The sequence below is a fragment of the Pseudorasbora parva genome, chromosome 7, assembly GCF_024679245.1.
Source record: "Pseudorasbora parva isolate DD20220531a chromosome 7, ASM2467924v1, whole genome shotgun sequence".
NCBI lineage: Eukaryota > Metazoa > Chordata > Actinopteri > Cypriniformes > Gobionidae > Pseudorasbora > Pseudorasbora parva.
The window spans coordinates 46,154,370-46,176,401 of record NC_090178.1 but is presented as its reverse complement, the minus strand read 5'-3'; the positions used below and the strand labels follow the sequence as shown (position 1 = coordinate 46,176,401).

Sequence of the window (22,032 nt, the reverse complement as noted above, 5' to 3'; positions counted from 1 at the left end):
TGAATGCTGGGTCTCATTTGTTTTCTGAGAATCTACTGAACCTACTGGTAACTTGTTTGCCACGTAGCAATACAAAATATACTAAAAACCTTGATTATTCTGGTTAGTCACATTGTACTGCTATTATTTTGAACAAGACTGTATCTAATATGATAAACAGAGCTGCTGGCTTTACCTTATAATCATGACCGGGACAGCGGAAATGCGCGCCCCCCCGGCGACTGTGTCCCGTCCCGTCATAATAAAAGTCCCGGTACTCGCGAGCCGTGTGTTTGTGTAACAATCGCTCCAGTGGCCTCGCTCAGCTCCACAACACTCGGTCCTGCTCTGCTTTACACTACAGTAACGTTAATAACCGCATCCATGAACATGATTTCTTCCCGAGTCCTATTTTCCACCGACTGTGAGGTGAAGACCACATGTCTTCCATGCAGCCGATTAAGTTAATTTTACTTAACATTACTTTATTTATCTGCTATATTGACCAGAGCTTTTTGAGCGATATTGGTTTATTTATGGCCTTTATGGCTTCACTGAGACTTTCCCTGAGTTTGTAGACGTTTAAGAAGCTGTTGTGTCAACCTTGATTTATTGCAATATTGAGGTGTTCAGTTTTATTTAGATTTTTAGAAAATAATCATGATTTCTAATCTGACAAATCAATAGTTTTATTTTCACTAGAATGTCTGTCAGGTGTTGAGCATTAGTCTATCATTGAGCCTATGTTTAGTATCAGTTAAATACTTAAGTACTGTTAAAATCAGATACTCTTAAGACTTTTACTCAAGTCGTTTTGGAATTGGTAACTTGTAATGGAGTCGTTTTCTCTGTAAGGAAGCTGTACTTTTACTCAAGTGGGTTTCAGTTACCCTTTAAACTTTGCTATTTTTACACTTATTGCTTTTCTATACAATTATTGCAAAGAAATACTGCTATTTTTACATGGTGTAAATACAAACCAGATTCCTAAAAAGTTGGTACACTGTACAAAACAAATTGTAAATAAAAACAGATTGCAATGATGTGGAAGTTTCAAATTTCAATATGTTATTCAGAATACAACACAGATGACATATCGAATGCTTAAACTAAGAAAATGTATAATTTTAAGGGGAAAACAAGTTGATTTTAAATTTCATGCCATCAACAAATCTTTAAAAAAAAGTTGGGACAAGGCCATGTTTACCCCTGAGTGGCATCCCCTCTTCTTATTATAACAGTCTGCAAACGTCTGGGGACTGAGGAGACAAGTTGCTGAAGTTTAGCAATATAAATGTTGTCCCATTCTTGTCTAATACAGGCTTCTAGTTGCTTAACTGTCTTAGGTCTTTTTTGTTGCATCTTCCTCTTTATGATGCGCTAAATGTTTTCTATGGGTGATAGATCTGGACTGCAGGCTGGCCATTCCAGTATCCGGATCCCAGTAATCCGGATCCATGATGTTGTAATTGGTGCAGTATGTGAATTACAAATTAAACGTTTAAGCTGTTGATCGCTATCGCATATATGGGATTTTTACTTTTGTGCCCCTGAGAGTACGGTCCCGCATGGTATTTAGAATGTTCAGTGATGTCGCATGCCGGATTCAAACTGTGCTTTTGCTCGTTGGTTGGCACTGAGCCAGAGACGGACAAGCTCAGCCTCAGCGCTGTCATATATCACAACTATGCAGTTTTTTTCACACTCATGTTTATTTTAGGTTTCAGACATTTCAATACACATAAGCACGAGTAAAACAATACATTTGGAGTAAAATACACACTGATGGCTGTGGAAGCAGCAATAAGAATCTATTCAAATATATTTTTTCCGAAAGTAATATTATATCAAACAAACATAGTGGAATTTTACTCTATTCTTGTCACAGTTTATTGGCCACTTTCTTGCATGTATTTCAGGAGAAACTGATGACCCGGATTCTTTTGGAATAAAAGCGATGCATCTGTAATACAGTGTTATTGTCGGTGCGGTGTCACGTGACAAATATGACACATTGCCATGGAAACATTAAGGGGGAACAATCTAAACTAGGAATTGCCTTGAAAAAACTCACTCGGGAGTCAGTTAGAATAATAAAATTAAGCGTGAAAGTAATGCATAATAAAGGACACTGGCTTATCTTTTTATTAAGATAGTTATCAGTGTGTATTGATCATTGATGGTATAAAGTTAAGCCCCCTTAACAATTTCACGTGGGGATGATGATCCAGCTAAATCAAATTTAAATTTTGTGAGACGCATAGAACCATTCCATGTTGTTCTTTAAACCTTAAGCAAGCATACGTGTGATGAAGTTGACCTGCAGTTAAATTGTGTTCCATTTCATAAAAGTTTTAAACAACATTTGTTAAAAAAAAAAGAAATTACAATAAAGGAATAATAACAAGTGAAATAAGCTGAATATGTTTTTTTCATTTAGTGATGAAGGTATCCCCAATTAAATTTGATAATTCCAAGCCAGATTGCCTGTATGTCTGTATGTTAATGTGATCTGCATACATACATTTGCAGTTTTGTTAATAGTTTCCGATCTTGAATAGCAACAGCTGGTTTGAATGAGAGTTGAAAAATATGCAGGGGGTAGTGTAGTAAATCCAGTTATTGTAACCTTAAAGTAGTCTATGTCAGACAGACCTAGCAAAAAATATTTATCAGGCCTTGAATTAGGCTGGCAAAAGTCAAAGTAACTGTAGCCTTATACATATCTGCATTTAATAATTTTGTACGATTTAATCATGTAGCTATGTCTAACTGCAATTGTCCTGTGTGGCCCTCCGTTTACTTTGCCAAAGTAACTGTGGCCCTCAGACTAAAACTGTTGCCCACCCCTGTTCTAGAACATGGATATATCTTTCAGCATTGATGGTGCCTTTCCAGATGTGTAAGCTGTCCATGCCACACACACTCATGAACCCCATACCATCAGAGATGTAGCTTCTGAACTGAGCACTGATAACAACTTGGGTTGTCCTTGTCCTCTTTAGTCCGGATGACAAGCGTCCCAGTTTTCCAAAAAGAACTTCTAATTTTGATTCGACTGACCACAGAACAGTTTTCCACTTAACAGGTTTCCACCAAAACACCTGCGCTTCTGGATCATGTTTAGATATGGCTTCTTTTTTGACCTTTAGAGTTAAGCCAGCAATGGCGAATGGCACGGTGGATTGTGTTCACGACAGTGTTTTTCTCTGAGAAACTCTTTTCTGATATTGCTGTACTATTTTTCGCCGCAGCATTGGGGGAATTGGTGATCCTCTGCCCATCTTGACTTCTGAGAGGCTCTTTTTATACCCAATCATGTTGCCAATTGACCTAATAAGTTGGAAACTGGTCCTCCAGCTGTTCTTTATATGTACATCTAACTTTTCCAGCCTCTTATTGCTACCTGTCCCAACTTTTTTTGGAATGTGTAGCTCTCATGAATTTTAAAATTAGCCAATATTTTAATGACATTTCAAAATGTCTCACTTTCAAAATTTGATATGTTATCTATTGTGAATAAAATATGAGTTTTAGAAGATTTGTAAATTATTGCATTCCTTTTTTTATTCACAATTTGTACAGTGTCCCAACTTTTTTGGGAATTAGGTTTGTAGAATCTATTGCAAATGGCTGCTGCCAAAACTGCAAATGAAGATAAAAAAGCTAGATGAAATGAATCGAGTGATTTTTTTGTAAGCAATATAACCCCACTGTGGGGTTTCTCAGCTGGCACTGCCGAACACAGTCCCGTGCGTTTGTCTCTGAATGCCTGTCTAACACCAAAAGCAAATATCGCTTTGCTTCCCAGACCATCTGTCACTTAGAAGACAGTCACACTTACTCTAACAGCTCTCGGCAGACTTCATTCGGCTAATCAGCAGCATCAAAAGAAACTCATTAATGGCCAAACTTGAGCAGATTCCAGCCCTGCTAATGTCAATCCCAAAGTGTGTGTCCGGCCACTCCAGTCGAAGAGAGTCCACCCGTCTTTGATAATCAGTGGAACGTTCAGACAATCCTGCCTATTATAGCGCCGGCAGCGGGAGCCAAGCGCCTTGCGGTTGCCTAGCAACAGGGCGAAGGTGTAGCAGGTTAATTCTTTGAAAGCCAGGTGCCATCTGAGAGACGAGCATCCCACATATGAACCGTAATGAGGTGCCTCAGAGGAGTGAGTTTACAGCTGATCTACACTAGGAAATCAGGGCATTATTGATTTATGCTTCTTTTTTTATTTTTATAAAAAGCTATTTTACAGTTTTGTTTCAGGTTTATTTTTTCAACTCATTATCGGCAGAATGGTGGAAGTGTGTGTGGCTGGACAGATAATAGACTGAACACAGAATTTCATGAAAGGGAGCCATTAGATGCACACTGACAGGATACAGCACCTCGACAGTGACAGCTAAACACACGAGTGAGAAAACAAAGTTGGCACAAAATAACATTTCAGTGTATCTATTTTTGGTGACACTTCAGTATGGGGAACACATATTCACTATTAACTATGACTTTTGCCTCCATAAACTCCTAATTTACTGCTTATTAATAGTTAGTACGGTAGTTTTTGAAGCTTTAAGTTTAGGTATTGGGTCGGATTAAGGGATGTAGAATAAGGTCATGCAGAATAAGGCATTAATATGTGCTTTATAAGTGCTAATAAACAGACAATATCCTAGTAATATGCATGATAATAAGCAACTAGTTAATATTTAATAACTGAACCTTAAAATAAAGTGTTACCCTATTTTCTAGATGCAAGTTATTAGCCCATATTATGCTATTTTAAATGTTCTTAATGTTGTTTTGGAGTCTCCTAAAACAGGTTTACATGCATCAAAGGTCAAAAATTCTCTAATTTTCTCATAATATACATTGCACATCACCTCATTTCACCTCAGTCTGTTGTGATTGATCTCATGCTTTCAAAGCTAGCTTGCTATTGCTAGCCACTCCAAAATTATCCACCCTACATTTAAGTTGTAACGATAACACTTTAGTATGGGGAACACATTCACTATTAACTACAACTTTTGCCTCAATAAACTCCTAATTTACTGCTTATTAATAATAATAAATAATAATAATAATTAATTACATTTATATAGCACTTTTCTAGACACCCAAAGCGCTTTACACATAGAAGGGGGAATCTCCTCAACCACCACCAATGTGCAGCTCCACCTGGATGATGCGACGGCAGCCATATTGCGCCAGAACGCTCACCACACACCAGCTGATTGGTGGAGAGGAGACCGAGTGATGAAGCCAATCAGGAGAGGGGGATGATTAGGAGGCCATGATGGACAGAGGCCAATGGGCAAATTTGGCCAGGATGCCGGGGTTACACCCCTACTCTTTATCGAAGGACATCCTGGGATTTTTAATGACCACAGAGAGTCGGGACCTCGGTTTAACGTCTCATCCGAAAGACGGATAATAGTTAGTACGGCAGTTTTTGTAGTGTTAAAGTTTAGGTATTGGGTCGGATTAAGGGATGTAGAATAAGGCCATCCAGAATAAGGCATTAATATGTGCTTTATAAGTGCTAATAAACAGACAATATCCTAGTAATATGCATGATAATAAGCAACTAGTTAATACTGATAATTGAACTCTAGAATAAAGTGTTACTGTTGTAATTTATGCTTAACTGATGAAAACTGACCCAGAATGTAACATGTTTTTCCAACAAGTCTATGTTGAAAATAAAGGATTGCGAGTGTTGTTGTTTTTTTTGTGTGTGTGTGTGTGTGTGTGTTAGTGTCCCATAACAATCACTCAAAAATATAATCAGTACCAAAATCCGGCTGTGAGAGCTTACTCTGTTTTTTATCCTCAGATTTCAATTAAACTTCTTACAACGAAGCCAGAGACAATATCACAGCTCAGGAAATGACTCCTCTTTTCCTCAAGGACGAGGCAGATAAGCACCATCTCTCTCTTTATCTTGTTTCCGTCTCTTTCTCTCTGCAGCCGCTTCACTGAATGTAGGTGATCATTTAAAGGACTGAGGTGATTTTCTTCGAGGTCTTCTTTAGATAAGAGATGATCCAGTCTCCTCGTCAGCAATGCTCACTGACCAAAACTTTAGAAACCTGTCTGAATCAAACACTGTAATTCTACTGGTTACTATAAATATGTGCAGGATAGACACCATCAGATTTCAGACAAATTTAATGAAACCTGACTAATGCCAGTGAGAAGATTTCAGAATGTTTTAAAATCTAGCTGAAACTCAACAGTGACAATATACAGCTGCAGGAAAAAGTATGTGAACCGCTTGAAAACTAAATAAGAGAGATCATACAAAATGCATGTTATTTTTATTTAGTTCTTTCCTGAATAAGATATTTTACATATTTTTTTACACAAATTTTTATTTTATTTTGTGCTCTGCTGAATAAGAAATTATATATATATAATATATATAACATATATTTAGGTCATATATTTAGAAAATATATATAACATATTTCTTATTCAGTAGAGCACAAAATAAAAAATAACGCATTTTGTATGATTGCTTTTATTTTGTTACAGTTACTTAAATTTTTACAGATTCAGCAAGCCGTTCACATACTTTTTCTTGACAACTGTATACACTATATTGCCAAAAGTATTGCGATACCCCTCCAAATCATTGAGTTCAGGTGTTCAATCACTTCATGTCCACAGGTGTATAAATCAAGCACTGGTCAGCAGACGCTTCTACACACATTAGTGAGAGAATGGGTCGCTCTCAGGAGCTCAGTGAACTCAAGCGTGGGGCCGTGATAGGTTGCCACCTGTGCAATAAGTCCATTCCTGACATTTCCTCACTACTAAATATTCCACGCTCCATATATTTGTATTATGGTATTATATATATAAGTGGAAGTAATTGGGAACATCATCAACTCAGTGGTAAGCTACGTAAAATCACAGAAGTCACCAACTTTCTGCAGAATCAATAGCTCCAGACTTCCAAACTCCTGTGGCCTTCAGCTGAGCTCAAGAACAGTGTGCAGTGTGTAGAAAGCTTCATGGAATGGGTTTCCATGGCCGAGCAGCTCATCCAAGCCTTACATCACCAAGTGCAATGCAAAGCATGGGATGCAGAGGTGTAAAGCAGCCGCCACTGGACTCTAGAGCAGTGGGACGTGTTCTCTGAGTGACCAATCACGCCTCTCTGTCTGACAATCCAATGGATGAGTCTGGGTTTGGCGGTTGCAAGGAGAATGGTACTTGCCAGACTGCATTGTGCCAAGTGTAAAGTTTGGTGGAGGGGGCATTATGGTGGAGGATTGTTTTTCAGGGGTTGGGCATGGCCCCTTAGTTCCAGTAGAAAAGAAACTCTTAATGCTTTGGAATAGCAAGACATTTCAGACAATTTCATGCTCCCAGTTTTGTGGGAACAGTTTGGGGACAGCCCCTTCCTGTCCCAACATGCTCATTAATCGGCTGCCAGTGAACATGTCAAACTAACGACCAAAGACCTCAGATTTTAGCCTAGGATCTGAGGAATCTTTTAGGATTTGCTAAATTTGTCAAATCGTAGGCAAAATCGCAGTGTGCACCCGGCTTTAGTGAACTCCAATCATTCAGAAATAGAGCGTGTGCACACTCATTCACAATTAGCATAATCCCCACCCATGAGTTACAACTACGTGTCCAGGAACGCTGTGGAATCATCTGGACTCCCTTCTCATGTTTGGCTCCAGTATATTACATAAATGCTAAAGAGACTAAATGCCCATATGCCTAACAATAAGGCCCAATCCCATTTCTACCCTTAGCCCTTCCCTTTGCCCTACCCCTTCATTTTGCAGGTTCATGTGAAGGGTTATGGGGTGTCTTGATTCTCTTTTGGCTGGAGTGGTAGGGGAAGAGGAATGGCCAGTTAGGACCACATTTTGAACAAATGGGGTATGATGAGTTTCCCTCCATACACCGAACACTAGTAGTGACGTTGCCACTCGGGATCGATCACTTGTGTGTCGCCTGGCTGCCAGTTTCTTGTGCTAAACTCACTATTTGAGTGATGTCAACACAAATTAATAATAGTTCAAATTACATATCTGGTCATCCTTCATAACGCAGTCAATATTTACGTCGCGTAGCGTCTATAAACTGTTGCGTTATCAAGGCAATGACTAACTTATCCGTTATTGCAGCACCCCAGTAAAAAACAAAACTATATCCGTACCGGCCGGCTCGGATCGGCTCAGAATGGAACGGCTAATTAAACGAAGAGAACAGTTTGGCCCGATGGAAAAGTGGCTCCATTAGTCTTGTATGTTCCTGATCATTCTGTATGACCTTAGGAAACTCGAAGGCTCATACACTTTTGAACTGAAAATGAGCGCCATTTTATTAAGACCTACAGCACAAAACTATGAGTAATTTAAGCATGTTTGCGCCTGATTACTGTTAGGTATAGCCCATGCACTTCACTGCTGTTCATACTGGTTTAATGATACAGGACACTAATTAAAGAAACGGCGTATATGACGTGCAATGGTGTCGTAGTGCTGTCCCATTTCTTAAGGGAATATTTTCACCTCTACGCCTTGCTACTCTGTTTCAAGGGGCAAGGGGAATAGGTAGGGTATGGGAAGGCGAAAGGGGTATAAAATTGAATTGGGCCTAAAAATGTAATTAGCATGTGTCCACCAAAATATTTATAGCAATTAGGGCTGGGCAAGTTAACGCATTATTATCGCGTTAACACATTTATTGATTAACGCTGACAATTATTTTATGGCGCATTAACGCAGTTATTTATTATTATATTGAAAGGCCGTTGCTCACTGCCTCTGAATACACATACAGACAAACCATTGGTCACGGGAGAATGCAGGGCTGTCTGTAGCCTAAGCCAAGGTCTTGGCATTCTTTGTCTGGGACAAATGGGACAAATAAAATATTAAACTAACCAGAAACGCGAGAATGATCCAGATTTTTTTGTTGGTTTTATTATATTCAATGTAAACAGCGATTGATGAGTGTATCTCTGCCTCTGGTATGTTAACAAGCCATGTTGAGGCTCGCGCTGCCTGTCTCTTTGTGAGAGACATTCGTGGAGAAATCAAAACAATTGAGCAGCAATATAAACTCACAGAAGAAACACACTGGGGTCAGTTACATACAGGAGTTTTTTGTAGTTGTTGATATTTATGATTCATGATATTGTAACAAGTCGACTTTGCAATCGTGAATTGTGTAGCATGAATGGTGAAGCCTAGTTCAATAAACAAGTAGCCTAATTAATATTAAGTTACTTACATTTTAGATCCAAACAACCTTTTTTTGTTCCATTTCTATGGAGCCAGAATGGTGACTTTAAAATTTGGCATCACAAATAAAAATTGTCATTAAAAACAAAAGCAGAACTGAAAAAGGAAACATTGGCATTGAAACATTTGCATTGAAAACAGTTGTATTGGCATTGAAACAAGTATTGGCACTGAAAAAATAAAATTATTAAAATATTACAATCTTATTCTTTTATTGTATTGGGATTTATTTGTATTTTTCAATGACAATCTTCAGATTTTTTCTTCATGTCACTCTTTTTCAGTGACAGATTTTTTTTACAATGTCAGTTTTTTTTCAATGTCACTGATTTTCAGTTTCAACTTTCTGTCACTGTTTTGGCGTGGAGAGGGGCGGGGTCTGAGGGGAGGGGTAAGTAGAGCGTAGTTTGCATATCATTTGCATATAGGTATACTGAAGCAGTAGGCCGAGCGTCACTTTACTGTAACTCGTCGTCAGCTCTGAAGCCTCTGGCATGACAAATGTCCAGTTTACCGGGAACTTTCAAGCCGCAAGTAAGTCTGTTTTTTTTTTTATCTGCCATTTACATGTTTATTCACGTGCAACCTGGCCGGTTTGCTTAACTTTTAACGGCCGTTATGCAGTTTTTTTTCTCCCGACGTCGACTGGAACATGTAAATTACTAATATTAGCCGTGTTGGCTAACTTAACTGTGGTTAATGCAGGGTCAAATATAAACACTGGTCACCATGAATATGCACCGAATAAGGCTAAAAGTCCGGTTTGGCAAAAAATGAATTAACGTTAGGTGTCTGTCGGTAGGCTATATTGTTGCTGTAGTATGAGTAGCCTACATCACAACAGTGGCTAAACAGTAACATAGCCTGTGACATTAACACATAAATGATTATCAGCAGGGTGTCGGCTGTGTAAGTTACACTACTGACATCCCCAACCACACACACACACACACTGACATCCCCAACACACACACACACACACACACACACACACACACACACACACACACACACACACAGGAGAGCCGCTAGTTCGGCTTAAACGCAGCGTTACACAGTAACTCCTAGGGCCGCGAATGTGCTTCTATCTGTATTTAATGGTGCTCATGTGACGGCACTAGATTCTGCTGTGCTGGTGTGATAACAGTTACGGCTGAACGTTTTGCGTTAGCACGTTTATGAGGTCTTGTGCAGCAGCAATAAGACTGGCCTCTAACTCCTAAAGAAAAATGAAAGGAGACATCACAGGGCTGGAGACTTAACGCTAACTACCATTAAATACAGATAAAAGCACATTCGCGGCCCTAGGTGGGGATGTCAGTAGTGTAACTTAGGCTACACAGCCGACGCCCTGCTGTTTATCATGTCAGTGTAAATGTCACAGGCTATGTTACTGTTAGCCACTGTTGTGATGTACTCATATAGCAGCAACAATATAGCCTACCGACAGACACCTAACATTAATTAATGTATTTGCCAAACCGGACTTTTAGCCTTATTCGGTGACCAGTGTTTATATTTGACCCTGCAGCTAGCCAACACGGCTAATATTAGTAATTTACATGTTCCAGTCGACGTCGGGAGAAAAAAAACAGCATAACGGCCGTTAAAAGTTAAGCAAACCGGCCAGGTTGCACGTGAATAAACATGTAAATGGCAGATAAAAAAAAACAGACTTAAGCCCCGTTTCCACCAAAATTACCCGGAACAATTTGTACCAGGAACTTTTTTACAGGAACTTTTCTCCCCCCCAGACCTGCAGCTGTCTGCGTTTCCACCGCGATCTAAAGTTCCGAGAAGATTAGGCAAATTAAGTCCGGTGATGTAGGACTGCACGTGACTGCTCCTCCAAATCAGTGAAGGACAGTAATCATTTTTAAGTGTACCGATTAAAAGATTTAGTGGACTGTTTACATGAGACGTTATCTAAACCGATCTGGTGTTTACATGTGATGACTTTCAATCGCAATCATTTTGTCACATGCAGTTTGTCTGCCGCACCAAAAATGTCAACGCTGTTTTCTCCAGCAGCTGGAGTGTGTTTACTGTAGCCATAGCAACTCTTAACGGCCACCAGGACTAATACAGTTTTATTTATAGCTATTTGTTGTAAAGTGTAATAATCATCTCAGAAAAAAAAATCTTCTGTCAGGCACAGTTAAAGTAAAAACTGCCTGGGGCAATATACGCTGTGTCATTACTCCAACATTATCTTCATAACTTACGAAATAAAAAGTTTACCCCTCAGAAAAATTAACTTTCCTCTCTTGTCAACATGAGCGCGGCGCGCGCCGTCACGTCATGTAAGGACACACACTTATAGTAATCGGTCAGGTCGTTTACATGGTGAAAAAAAATGAATAACGAGTATGGAAGATATTCAAGCTGTGCTGCTTTTGCTGGTTATGTATAGGTTTACTAAAGAGGTAATTAACAACGACAGAAAAGAGCACTAATATGCAGATTCAGCAGCATGCAGCATATTCAGAAAGCTTGTAAAGCTAGATTTAAAATGACAATGTATATTATTATCAGCTATTACGGACATTGAACGTGAGATGGCTGAGACGACCGCGCGCCACCAGACAGAGAGCAAGACTGATATTTACTGAACGCAGAACGAACCTCGCAAAAGACTTTTAAAAATGCCGGTTGAAATAAAATGCTGCGTGAGCTAAACCAATCAGTATGTTCAGCGCCCAAGTCCCGCCCTCGAAAGTTCCTGAACTTTGAAAAAGTACTACCTCACGAGCAGGGCCGTTTGGAGGGGGAAATATTTACCCGGAACTTCATTTATACCCTGGTTCCTGCGGTCTAAACACACGAAGTACCACCCAAAGTTCCTGGTTCCTGGGTAAAGTTCCTGTGGTGGAAACGGGGCTTTACTTGCGGCTTGAAAGTTCCCGGTAAACTGGACATTTGTCATGCCAGAGGCTTCAGAGCTGACGACGAGTTACAGTAAAGTGACGCTCGGCCTACTGCTTCAGTATATCTATATGCAAATGATATGCAAACTACGCTCTACTTACCCCTCCCCTCAGACCCCGCCCCTCTCCACGCCAAAACAGTGACAGAAAGTTGAAACTGAAAATCAGTGACATTGAAAAAAAACTGACATTGTAAAAAAAATCTGTCACTGAAAAAGAGTGACATGAAGAAAAAATCTGAAGATTGTCATTGAAAAATACAAATAAATCCCAATACAATAAAAGAATAAGATTGTAAGATTTTAATTATTGTATTTTTTCATTGCAAATACTTGTTTCAATGCCAATACAACTGTTTTCAATGCAAATGTTTCAATGCCAATGTTTCCTTTTTCAGTTCTGCTTTTGTTTTCAATGACAATTTTTATTTGTGATGCCAAATTTTAAAGTCACCATTCTGGCTCCATACATTTCACTGATGATTTCACCGACGAAAATAGTTCCAGAGGAAAGCAACACTTTTGTTACTGAATGATTCAGCGTTTTGAATGAATCATTTGAATAAACGACTCAATGACTCGCTCATGAAGACGATCACTTGCTGTCCCTATTGGCGGTTATGTTTAAAAGTATGATTGCATGTTTTATTGAGAACATCAATCTTATAACATTATTTATTGTAGCTTTATTTTTTGCAGTTTAAATTATTTAATTTGATTGGTAACAGCCTATATTGTTTTACTATTATAACTGAATTCATTAATCAAATGTAAGAATTAATCATTAAAGATGATGCATACATTTAATTTAAAGTTTTAAAAAATGGCCTTTATAAAATTAAATAACGCCCTGGGGTGAATATCACAAATATGCAGATTTAAGTCGGCCTATGTTAAAGCTGACAGAACACTGAAGACAATATTACTTCAGAATCAATATGTATACCACCAATTTAATTTAATTTGATTAAATTAATGTTTAAGTTGATATTTACAAGAAATATTGTGACTGTTACTAACTTTTAATTGCTGTTAAAAGCACCTTATTTCTTTAAAGTGTTTGCAAACCATGTGTTATTGCACATTTGTTCATTTAGCAGCACTTTTGTATTCATTATTGAATTTTGTGCATACTGCGATTAATCACGATTAAACACAGGAACGCATGCGATTAATCGTGATTACACATTTTAATCATTGCCCAGCACTAATAGCAATCTTTAAATAAATGCCAGGAGCTCAGCTGGTGACACTTGAGAGTGCTTAGGAGGAGTTTTGGTTGCTATGATGATACGGAATATATCAGGCAGTAATGTGTTCCTTCTTGTATGGACTTGTTAAATTTGTATGGATTTTAAGAGGCCTGGTTAAGTCCTCTTACGACCTAGGTCAGGGTAATTTTTTTCATCTCAGCAAGTGGTTTCAGAGGCTTTTCCCCCTTCTAGTCTGAGGGTGATGTGCGGCTCTGCTTTGACCAGTTGTTTGTTTCGGTGGTCAAATCAGGAACACCTGTCAAACTAGCAAAGGGAACACAGGCAAACAGGAACAGAACACAGGGAAAATGTTTAGCTGTGATATTTTTGTTAAAACCATAGTAAAATGTAAGAAAAAAAGATGGGGGGTGCGGGCCCGCTATTTTCAAAAATGAACGCTAAACTCTCAGCACATCCAGAGAAGGAGTTCACTGCATTCATTCACCGTGAACTGAGCCGTTCTGAGAAGCGGAAAACACTGGATCACGAGCTGATCGTGTGAGCAAAGCGCACACTTCCTCTGTTGCCCCTATTTTTAAAACAAAAATAACAAAAAGCCAAATTTGAATGGCAAATATCAGCATTAAATCTGCCACCCTTCTTTCTAAATATTAGCATCGTCCACAAAAAAAAACAAAAACATAATGGGCGACCTCTACTGAACCATATTTCTGTGTGCATGTATATACATGCATGAATTGAGGAAGTTAAGACACGTTCTCTCCATTCATGTGATTATCAGACAAATGATTTTAGTAAAAATGTCATCAGCTTTCAGCAGCTCTGCCGGCATTACTATGCTTCATGGTCAGAACGGGTCTATTAATACCCTTCACACTGAGGAGGTGCTATCTGTGCGCACATCTTCACCACCTCCATGACTCAGTGGTAATGATCCCTGTAGCCTCCAGGGGACAAGTGCTCCCAGAAACAAGCCACTCCAGTCTGGCTGAGTCTGAACTTGGCTCTGTTTTGATGATATCTGAGACAATGAGTTCTGGTCCAGTCTGCCATTATTTCACATGACAGAGTGGGAGTACAAAGACTCAGATAATGGAAGGAAATGATTCCACTTAAAGTACAATGGCACCAGATGAATCTCTAATCAAACACTTTTTATTTTCCATTTTTCTAAGAGTTCAATTCATACTCTCAAAGATATCAAACTGTCTGACCTCTAAATGTGAGAAGAAATTTCCTCTGAGACAAGTCCAGATGATTAGTGTACATGCTCCAGACACATTGAGTGCTCATATGGGGGATGCAGGTTCAAATTTAAATGTGCTGTGTATACTTCTATGTTCAGTTCTATGTTTACTTCTTTTATTTGCCCCATCTCGCCTTTTTAATTCACTGAACTTTCTGTCTCTATCAAATCAAATGGCAATCAAACAAAGCAAAACAAAATATAAATAATTTAAGCAAAAAAAACAAAAAAAAAAACAATAAACAAACAAAAAACTAAAACAAATTAAATAAAAAGAAACAAAACCTCCATGGAATTGACTCAGCTGGCATATGACCTTCCATAATATGTAAAAAATATATATATACATTTTCTTTATTATATATAAATATAATATAACAAAGCAAAACAAAATTCTAAAATAAAAACAAAATCTTAATGGCAGTGGCTCAACTGGAGTATGACTTTAAATTATACGGGAATATAATGATATTGCTTTATAATACAATATACTATAAAATATTGTATTATAACAAAATAAATTGAAAAAATAAAATCAAAACAAAATCTTCATGCAGATGCTCAGCTAGGGTGTAAATATAATAATATTTATTTATAATATATAAATTGTAAAAATGTAATAATAATGTAAAAACAAAGCAAAACTAAATTAAAAACAAAATCCCCATGGGAGTGGCTCAGCTGGTGTATGACTTCATATGAATTCTTTATATTAAAATATAATATATATTAGAGATGCAACAATACAGTTAGTCCACGGTTCAATACATACCTCGGTTTTTAACCACGTTTTTTTGCTGTTCTATTCTTAGGCAACATGAACAGAAAAAGGTTAAGGAGAATTTTTTTTATTGCAATACTCTTTCTTTATTTTACTTAAAAGACTTAAAAACCTTTACTTAAAATTAAAACTTTACCTAAAAAACCCTTGTACTCAGAGTAATGTACAATATAAAATAAATATATATAAAGATTTACAGTGGCAGCTCAGAGATGTACAGTAGCATTCAAGTATGATATTGAATGAATAAATGTAGGCTAAAATTAAAACTACATAGTCTTCAATACACAACATTTATTAAAAGCTACTGTATTAAAGGTCTTTTTTTTTTATTAACATCATTTTAGAGGAGAACTGTCCCTTTAAGGACAGCGTGTTCACTATAGGCTGCTTCGGTCAATTGAAGACCTGCTCACTTCTCATATGTTTAGACGCACGCAATTTTACTTGCACTTTAGGCATAAGTTAACTGACTGTGTTTATATGAGAACCTTGTGTGTATTTGACAGTAGTGCAGTAAGACTGTCCAGTAATCACGTGTGTTTGACAGACGTTTAGTGTGCACGCTCAATGCAAAACAGTGCATGCATGGAACATTTCATTCGCGTGCATGAAATGTTTAACCGGCAAGGCTTTAAAACGTGGCTAACACCCCTTAACTTTAGTACATATGATTGGATATTTGCTCATATCAGCGCGTAGACTCACAGTCACACTCAAACAGAGCCGAAATAAACTCAGAGAAATATTTCAAACGGAGGGAAATATAAAAAATTTATTAAATGCAAAGCCGAAAAAAACGCAATTCACCAGCGCGTATTGAACTGTGAATGCCGTACCGAACGGTTCAATATTATATTGAGTATTGTGGCATCCCTAATATATAGATAAATAATATATAATATCAAAGTAATAAAATATAAATATATTATAACAAAACAGAAAGCAAGCAACAAAATAAAATACAAAAAAAAAATCTTCACGCAAAGGATCAGCTGGTGTGATATAATAATAAAATATAATGCATATAATATGAATATTTGCTAACACCTAAGCTGATGATACACAGGGTAACTTTTTGAGCAATGTTGCTGGGCAATGTTGCTGAAAAATGTTGCTCAAGTACTTTCCAAGTGAGAATGGGCAACAAATTTCTATCTGAATATCCAAAGATAAATTTGTTGCCCATTCCCGATTGGAAAAAGCCCACAGCAACATTGCTCAAAAAGTTGCCCTGTGTTAAATCAGAGCTACTTTCAAATAGCCGGCATTAGAGAAAGATTGCACTTACTTCGGACACTGGCATCTCAGCCAATCCTGTGCTGTCTTTAAAGGCGACGCCCCTTTCCCTGTGAGGGAAGGGACTTTAGGCAGCATGACTGGCAGGTCCTCTGCTGGAACTGCCACGGGCCCGCATGAGCTGCAGTGCACTATGGGAATGGGTGTGCCCCAGTACCGCTGCCTTGAGATTAACCAATCACGTAACTTAGTACTAGTGAGGTATCCACCAATGTTCCTCTCCCGGGCTTTCTGGGTAACCGAGTTAAAAGCTTCTTCCCGGCTTTGACCTGTAAACTACAGCGAAAAAGATCATCAGCAGCAGCCAGTTAAAGGGTTAGTTCACCCAGAAATGAAATTGATGTCATTAACTCCTCACCCTAATGTCGTTCCACACCCGTAAGACCTCCGTTCATCTTCACACACAGTTTAAGATATTTTAGATTTAGTCCGAGAGGGTATCTAAGTGTATGCACACTACACTGTCCATGTCCAGAAAGGGAATAAAAACATCATCACAGTAGTCCATATGAGACATCAGTGGGTTAATTAGAGTCTCTTGAAGCATCGGAAATACATTTGGGTCCAAAAATAACAAAAACTACGACTTTATTCAGCATTGTCTTCTCTTCCGGGTTTGTTTTCAATCCTCAAATAAAGATTCAAACGGTTATGAATCAGCGGATTAATTCATGATTCGGGTCACTAATGTCACGTGATTTCAGCGGTTTGACACGCGATCCGAATTATTTTTGGACCCAAATGTATTTCCGATGCTTCAAGAGACTCTAATTAACCCACTGATGTCTCATATGGACTACTGTGATGATGTTTTTATTCCCTTTCTGGACATGGACAGTATAGTGTGCATACACTTCGGACTAAATCTAAAATATCTTAAACTGTGTGTGATGATGAACGGAGGTCTTACGGGTGTGAAACGACATTAGGGGGAGGAGTTAATGACACCAATTTCATTTTTGGGTGAACTAACCCTTTAACTGGAACCTCTGCCCTCGTGTTTAACTGTGATGGTGAGTTTACCTCATCTGAGTTCATTAGAGTCTGTGATCCATCTTCTTCTGTCTTCAGAACAGAGCTCCAGCTCAAGCCCAGAGACTGAGCCAACCGCTCATCCTCTTCACTGCTATCTGGGATGCCTGGGAGGTATAACCATCAAGAAAAACGTAAATAATTATTTGAATGTCAGAATCACTGACTATCATGTATTTCAGATTTATGAGTCTAGTGGAGTCCATGCCTCGACGGATCAGGGCGGTTTTGGCAGCAAAAGGGGGTCCAACAAAACATTAGGAAGGTGGTCATAATGTTATTCCTGATCAATATATATATATACACTAGTACTTATAAAGCAAATGTTAAATTCTTATTTCTGCATGACCATATTCTACATCCCCTAATTCCCCAATTCCGCACTAACTATTAATAAGCAGTAATTAAGAGTTTATTGAGGCTAAGTAGGGCCATATATATTTAATTATTTAGTTACTTATTTTTCCATTGAAATTGCAGGTTATTAAACTTTTTTTTGATATTTTGCCTAATTCAGAAATTAAAATAGTTTCATTGTATACATTTGGGTCAACTGTACATGCAATGACCAATGTACAAAAGTGGCTGAAGAGCCCTTACAGAAATCCTTGATGCTGGAGGACAGCCTGCTGGGAAATGGTATAATGAGGTGTCTATGGTATATGTGCAGCTAAACACACCCCTGACGTATACTGTAGAGTCTCCTAAGGGATTTCACACACCTGAACATACACAACACGTAATGACCCTGCTGTCTCTGTTGCAGATCAATTCTAGATTATTACATTAACAAGCTAAAGATTTACAGACTATCACACTAGTGCGCGCACACACACACACACACACACACACGCACACACACACACACACACGCACACGCACACGCACACACACCTCACCTATCACAGTGTCCAGATGTCCATCAAACTCATTCTTGGCAGAGATTACCACTGGAACCTCACGGCCGGTGAACACATTGAGGGCAGAGACTTCAGTCAGGCTGTCTGCACATGCAGGGGTCAAAGGTCAATCAACTAACACTGATCTCATACTTAAGGCTGAATCTGAGATCTCATTAGCAGAAATCTGTTTTCTTCCAAAGCCTTTGGGATTTATGGTTATTTCGTGTTTTGGTGCAAGACAACAAGATCAACAACTAGCAACCTGCAGGGTTAAAACACACAGACACGCTACAAAAACATCTGTAAATCACCAGAACATTAATTCAGTTATTCTTTACTGTCGTTTTGATTTCTTCGGGAAACAGTCTTGACTAGCTAGTCGATTCTTTAACGATGCAACGTACTGTGGTAGATAAGCAGTGAGTTACGTGGTTGTTCAGGAAACACACCCCTGTTTAGTTCCTGTCTCTATGAAGCCCCTCCCTCTGAAAAGCACAATGTGCGTTGATTGGTCGGCTGGAGCAGTGTATTCTGATTGGTCAAGCGCTTTAAGCGTGTTTGGGAAATGTCCCGCCCCTTACCATAACCACCAGTTTCAACACACTGCTAACTAACTCAACCAGGATCCGCCCCTTTATTCTGCGTATGATTTATTTAAATGAGGAATATTGTGGCGTGACACTGATACAGAAGAACTCCTCTTAGATAGCTTTTTCATGCTAAAACAGCAACATTACACAGTAAAGAAAACTTTACACGTGAAAAGGCATCATATATCGTCTTTGAAAAAATTATTTTTGTTCAAGTTATGAAAATGTTTTTCTTATAGTTTCAGTTTTAGGTAACTACAATAACCCTGTTCCTGAGAGAATCAATGTTTATTCACAAACATCTCTCTCTCTCTCTCTCTCTGTGTGTGTGTGTGTGTGTGTGTGTGTGTGTGTGTGTGTGTGTGTGTGTGTGTGAGAGACCTAGTAATCCCTACGTTATGGGGACAAAATGTCCCCACAAAGATGGCAATATCCGAAATCCTTGTCCTTGTGGGGACATTTTTAGGTCCCCATGAGGAAAACATCTTATAAATCATACAGAAGGAGTTTTTTTGAGAAAGTAAAAATGCAGAATGTTTCCTGTGATGGGTAGGTTTAGGGGCTGTGTGTGTGTGTGTGTGAGTGTGTGTGATGGGTAGGTTTAGGGGTAGGGGCAGTGTAGGGGGATAGGATGTACAGTTTGTACAGTATGAAATCCATTACGCCTATGGAAAGTCCCCATTAAACATGAAAACACGACATGTGTGTGTGTGTGTGTGTGTGTGTGTGTGTGTGTGTGTGTGTGTTTTTCTATTCTGGTGGGGACTTCAACCTGAATGCACACAGACTCATGGGGACTCGTGTCACTGTGGGGACCTAAATTGAGGTCCCCATGGGTACAAAAGCTTATAAATCATACAGAATTAGTTATTTTGAAAATGTAAAAATGCAGAAAGTTTCCTGTGATGTGTATGTTTAGGGTCAGGGGCAGTGTTAGGGGGATAGATATATGGTTTGTACAGCATAAACACCATTACGTCTATGGTGAGTCCCCAGAAAGATAGCGCACCAGATGTGTGTGTGTGTGTGTTGCTCACCTCTCCCAGGTCTCAGAGCTCTGAGCAGAGCCGGTTTAAGGGCACTGGAGCCGCGCAGCAGCCGGTGGGACGGCAGGACTGAGACATAAGCTGCTCCGAACACGGCCTCTGGAGAACAGGTGTATGCAGATAACACCTCACCTGTGTCATGACCATCCACCTGGGAGAGAGAGAGAGAGAGAGAGAGAGAGAGAGAGAGAGAGAGAGAGAGAGAGAGAGAGAGAGAGAGAGAGAGAGAGAGAGAGAGAGAGAGAGAGAGAGAGAGAGAGAGAGAGAGAGAGAGAGAGAGAGAGAGAGAGAGAGAGAGAGAGAGAGAGAGAGAGAGAGAGAGAGAGAGAGAGAGAGAGAGAGAGAGAGATGAACAGCCACTCTTCTGTGCTGGAAATCAAATTTTGACTTTTATAAGCACAAGCATACTCCCACAACAGAAACAACAACAGACTTGAAGAAACAAAGCTGTACACAACCTGCAGCCAAACTCTGAATCAAACCTGATGTAATGCACGCGCTCATACGCCAGCATGGAAATTCATTATTTTATAGCCAGAGCCATGTGTGCGGTTAGCAGTAAATACACTTCAGAGCTGCGGAGCTAATAAATCCAAATCCTGTCTGGATGCACATGAGCTGTAAGGGAATTTCATAGATGAAGCATTCAGTACCTTCAATATGTGGTTGAAAAAGCAGCCTGAACAGTCGCCAATCCAGTTGGCCTGCATGCCTTTGACTCCATACCATTCAGGGAGATCGGCCAGAGCATCCAGAAGAGGCTGCAAGACAGGATAGGATTCTGCATTAAAAACTAATAAATGATAAATGATAAATAATAAATGAACAAATAAATCACATAACATTTTTTGGTTAAATTATTGATTTATCTAAAATATACACTACTGTTCAAAAGTTTAGGGTTCTGTTCAGTTATCATTAATAAAACACTTCTTGTATTGTAAAAAATTAAAACGTTTCCATCCACGTAGAACTCGTAATTACAGCTTGTAGACTGGCAATTTTCGGAGAGATTATACTTGCACTATGTAAACGCTGTGGATTCATTTGGCCATTGATAGTGTTGCTACATAGAGACGCATAGTTCCCACAGTCGAGGATGTTATCAGCTTTAAGTAGAACATCACGTTGTCATCTCAAATATACGGTAATCATAACATGGCAGCATATCATGATAGAAACATGCTAGAGCAAATTGTTAAATCATGCTAGATACTACACTAAAAACTGTCTAATTTAAAATGTATTTTATTCGTGTGATCAAAGCTGAATGTTCAGCATCATTCCTCCAGTCTTCAGTGTCATATGATCCTTCACAAATCATTCTCATATGATGATTTGATGCTCAAGAAACTAGGGATGTCCCGATCAGGTTTTTTTGCCTTCGAGTCCGAGTCAGAGTCATTTGATTTTGAGTATCTGCCGATATCGAGTCCCGATCCGATACTTCTATAATACATAAAAAAAGAATAAAGGAGAGCGAATAAACAAACCAGGATGTTCCTTATTTTTTATTTTATTCACCTTATTTTAACATTCAACAACTCTAACAAACAGAGCACTTCTGTGAGGTAGATTGAACAATCAAGTAATAAATAACAAATTCTTCACTTTTGGATTTTAGTGCAACATTAAAATTAAAAAATTCCTGGACCGGAGTTGCAGATGCAGAACAATTAATTATGTTGGTGTGAAATAAACAGTTATGGAAATTAAATTAAATAATCTGCTCCCAATAA

The 22,032-nt window shown here is 38.7% G+C and overlaps 1 protein-coding gene across 2 annotated transcripts in view; it reads right to left on the bottom strand.

Moving 5' to 3' along the window:
• The window catches only part of lars2 (leucyl-tRNA synthetase 2, mitochondrial), a 182,832-nt gene that overhangs the window by 73,601 nt on the left and 87,199 nt on the right, over positions 1-22,032 (bottom strand). For both annotated transcript variants that reach the window (XM_067449360.1, XM_067449359.1), the window contains exons 8-12: positions 20,947-21,054; positions 20,285-20,444; positions 18,655-18,759; positions 17,747-17,862; positions 16,716-16,999 (exon numbers count right to left, since the gene is read on the bottom strand). In XM_067449360.1, coding sequence (XP_067305461.1) covers positions 16,716-16,999; positions 17,747-17,862; positions 18,655-18,759; positions 20,285-20,444; positions 20,947-21,054 — 773 coding nt within the window. The remainder of the gene's footprint in view (positions 1-16,715; positions 17,000-17,746; positions 17,863-18,654; positions 18,760-20,284; positions 20,445-20,946; positions 21,055-22,032) is intronic.